At 37.9% G+C, this 3,060-nt stretch overlaps 1 protein-coding gene across 1 annotated transcript; it reads left to right on the forward strand.

Moving 5' to 3' along the window:
• LOC140860317 (heat stress transcription factor A-4b-like) lies at window positions 1-2,613 on the forward strand. Its single transcript, XM_073263275.1, has 2 exons — window positions 1-747; window positions 1,274-2,613. Exons 1-2 carry the CDS (start codon window positions 532-534, stop codon window positions 2,315-2,317), a joined length of 1,260 nt encoding a protein of 419 aa, XP_073119376.1. The 5' UTR covers window positions 1-531; the 3' UTR covers window positions 2,318-2,613.
• Window positions 2,614-3,060: the final 447 nt, after the last annotated feature.

Below are 3,060 nucleotides of genomic sequence, written 5' to 3' on the forward strand. Positions count from 1 at the left end.
AAAGTCAAGTCTACTCTTCTTTATGGTTCACTCATTTTTTGATGCTGTCCTCAGTCAAAGGTCAAATTTTGACGATCGTGCCAATTGGGGTTTTTTGTTTTTTGAATAAAACAATTGGGGTTTTCTCTATATATTATTCTTTCATCTGGGTTTTGTTTCTTTTTCTCCAAGACAATCTTTATTTTTGAAGAGTCGCCAGTTTTCTGTCGTGATAATAAACAATTAAAGTCATTTGTTTTGATTTTTTGACCGAAAATATTTTTGAGGTTTTTGTATTTTGTATTTCTTTACAATCGATTGGAATTGGGTGATTGTGTGCGCGTTTTTTTTCCTCCGATTCGAGGTAGTATTTTTGGTGGGTTGAATTTGTTTATGACCGGAAGAAAATATCGAATCTCTATAGAAATTTCAAGTGGTTTGATGGATTTCTGAGGAATACTTGGGTATTTGATCTCGGAGATATATCAAAGGAATTTTGGTTTTTGAAGTATATATCTATATATTTAATCAATATAGTTTTGCTAATTTGTGATGGATGCATCGAATGGTGGTTCTAATTCACCGGCTCCATTTCTGGTGAAAACTTATGAAATGGTGGATGATCCATCGACTAATTCTGTAGTTTCTTGGAGCCACACCGGTCATAGTTTTGTTGTTTGGAATCCGCCGGAGTTTGCTAGAGATTTGTTACCAAAATATTTCAAGCACAACAACTTCTCCAGCTTCATCAGGCAGCTGAATACATATGTAAGCTCTCTGTTCTATGAAGTTTATTGATCATCATCTCAATTTCCATTTCATGGAGCTAAGCTCTTTTCCCCTTATGTTCAGTGTTATGTATTTGTGGAAATTCATTTATTTGTTTATGTGCTTCTGTGATGGTTTGAAAAGGCAGTCGATCGTACTATTGGAATTCGAGCCAATATTGCACAGTAGGCGGTGTTATGATTCGAAAGAATTGAGTTGCATTGTTTTCAGTCTTACAAAATCTATGAATGTTTTAGTGTGGATACCTCGACTTCGTTAAATAGTTCTTTTTAAAAATTTCTAGCTTTGGAATGAAGTAAATAGAGGAAGGCGAGTGGGGCGATTGCTGCCATTTCTCAATGTTTTCTTGCACTTTTTTAAAGATGTCCCAAAATAAATTCTACATCCTCCCAGTTAAATTTCTGCATTTGGAGCTTCTTTTTCTGGTTTGATTTTTAGTTGTCAAGATTAAGACAAGATAGTAACTGTGAGATACTTTTACTCATCATTTCCCTGCAATCTGTAGGGTTTCAGAAAGATCGATCCTGATCAGTGGGAGTTTGGAAATGAGGTGTTTATTCGAGGGCAGAGGCATCTTTTAAAGAACATACATAGGCGAAAGCCCATCCACAGTCATTCAGGTAATGGAAACACGGTCCCATTGAGTGACTCCGAGCGAGAACAATTTGAAAAGGAGATTGAGAAACTGCAACAGGAAAAGTTTGTACTTCAGTCGGAAGTGGACCGGTGTGAAAATGAAAATCTAGAATACAAGTATCAACTCAGGTCATTAGGGCAGACTTTGCAAACTATCAACCAACGGCAGCAGCAGTTGATGGCCATCTTGGCTCAAATGCTGCAGAAACCGGGATATGCCTCGAGTCTCATGGACGAGGTGGAGCCCCATAATAAGAAAAGAAGATTGCTAGCTTTGAATTATTTGCATGATGAAGCCAATCTGGCGGAGGACCAGAGCACAACCTTGCAAGATAGTTCGTCTCTGCCATTGAACTATGAAGTGGTTGAAAAGTTAGATTCTTCCTTAACGTTTTGGGAGAAGTTTTTGCAAGAAATCTGCCAAACTCCATCACAAAATTCGCACGAGTTTAATGTGCCCTCTTTGCCTTCACCAGTTGTTATCACAGAAATTCCGGCATCATCTGGGGATTCGGATTTGAGTATTCCAGCTTCCTCACCTGAGTGCCAAATGGCGGTGTCACCTTCCCAAGATCGCCATTCCTCCCCGGAACTGGCTACATCTTCGATTTTTGTTGGTATCCCGGCTATATCATCCATTCGTATTGATCCAGATTCCAGCTACAAACCATCTGGAATTGATGTGAACATGAGCCCAACCAAAACCCTAGATACAGAATTGTCGAAAGATCAAGAGCAAGGCAGCACCGTTCCTTCCCTCCCGGTTGGCGGTAATGACGTCTTCTGGCAGCAGTTTCTTACGGAGGCGCCTGGTACTTCTGATTCACAGGAAGTACAATCAGAAAGACGAGACCTGTATAACAGAACAGTCTTGGTTGGTTTACAGATGAATTCAAGCCTTGGTGGAATATAGATTAACTTGCCAAACTGATCCGGATCCAAAGTACCTAGTACAGCCACCAAATCTTGTTTCCTGACCGGAGAGATTAAGGGTCCACGGGCAATGCTCATTCACTTCAACTCTAGAATCTTGTGATGGTATATATATAGGTAGTTAGATTCATATCTGTATTTTTTCAATCTTCATTTTGTTTGTTTTTGTTGCCCCTCTATGACAGCGAGGTATAGTGTTTTGTGAAATATATAATAAGAGTCTCATCTCTAACATAGATATATTAATGAACCTCCTTGCTCCACTTTTATGTTTTACACGAAAATTTTGTTCTTGGGATCTGCCAGATGTTAGCAGCTTCATATGAATTTTTTATGAAAGCCTGAAATCTTGCCTGAGAATAATTCTTACACGGCATGCTTGTATTAAGTGGCATGGAGTTGCAGTTTTCTGGTTTGGGCTTGAAACTTTGTTGCTGGTGATCATAGCGAAGGAGATGGAATTAGTGTTTAGTTACTTGTAAACGACATGTGAGGTTTCTTTCGTATTTGTTTGGGAGAGTTTTATTCAATCACTTAGATATATATATATATATATATAAATTTCATGCATGTATGGGCCATATTTTAGTATTTAGTTTTAAAACACAAGTTAAATGTAAAATGTTATTTTTTGTAAGCTTGCTCAAGAATTAACGCTAAAACTGCTACATGTTTCGAAACTACAATAAAAATTATAAAAATTTTCAAAAACAGGATGCTCGG

This window comes from Henckelia pumila, chromosome 4, assembly GCF_033568475.1.
Source record: "Henckelia pumila isolate YLH828 chromosome 4, ASM3356847v2, whole genome shotgun sequence".
NCBI classification, from domain to species: Eukaryota; Viridiplantae; Streptophyta; class Magnoliopsida; order Lamiales; family Gesneriaceae; genus Henckelia; species Henckelia pumila.

Excerpts from the sequence above, each read along its gene's own strand:
- LOC140860317 (XM_073263275.1), top strand. The coding sequence starts at position 532 with ATGGATGCATCGAATGGTGGTTCTAATTCACCGGCTCCATTTCTGGTG. Across the intron at positions 748-1,273 it reads TCAGGCAGCTGAATACATAT|GGTTTCAGAAAGATCGATCC; the intron begins GTAAGCTCTCTG and ends TGCAATCTGTAG.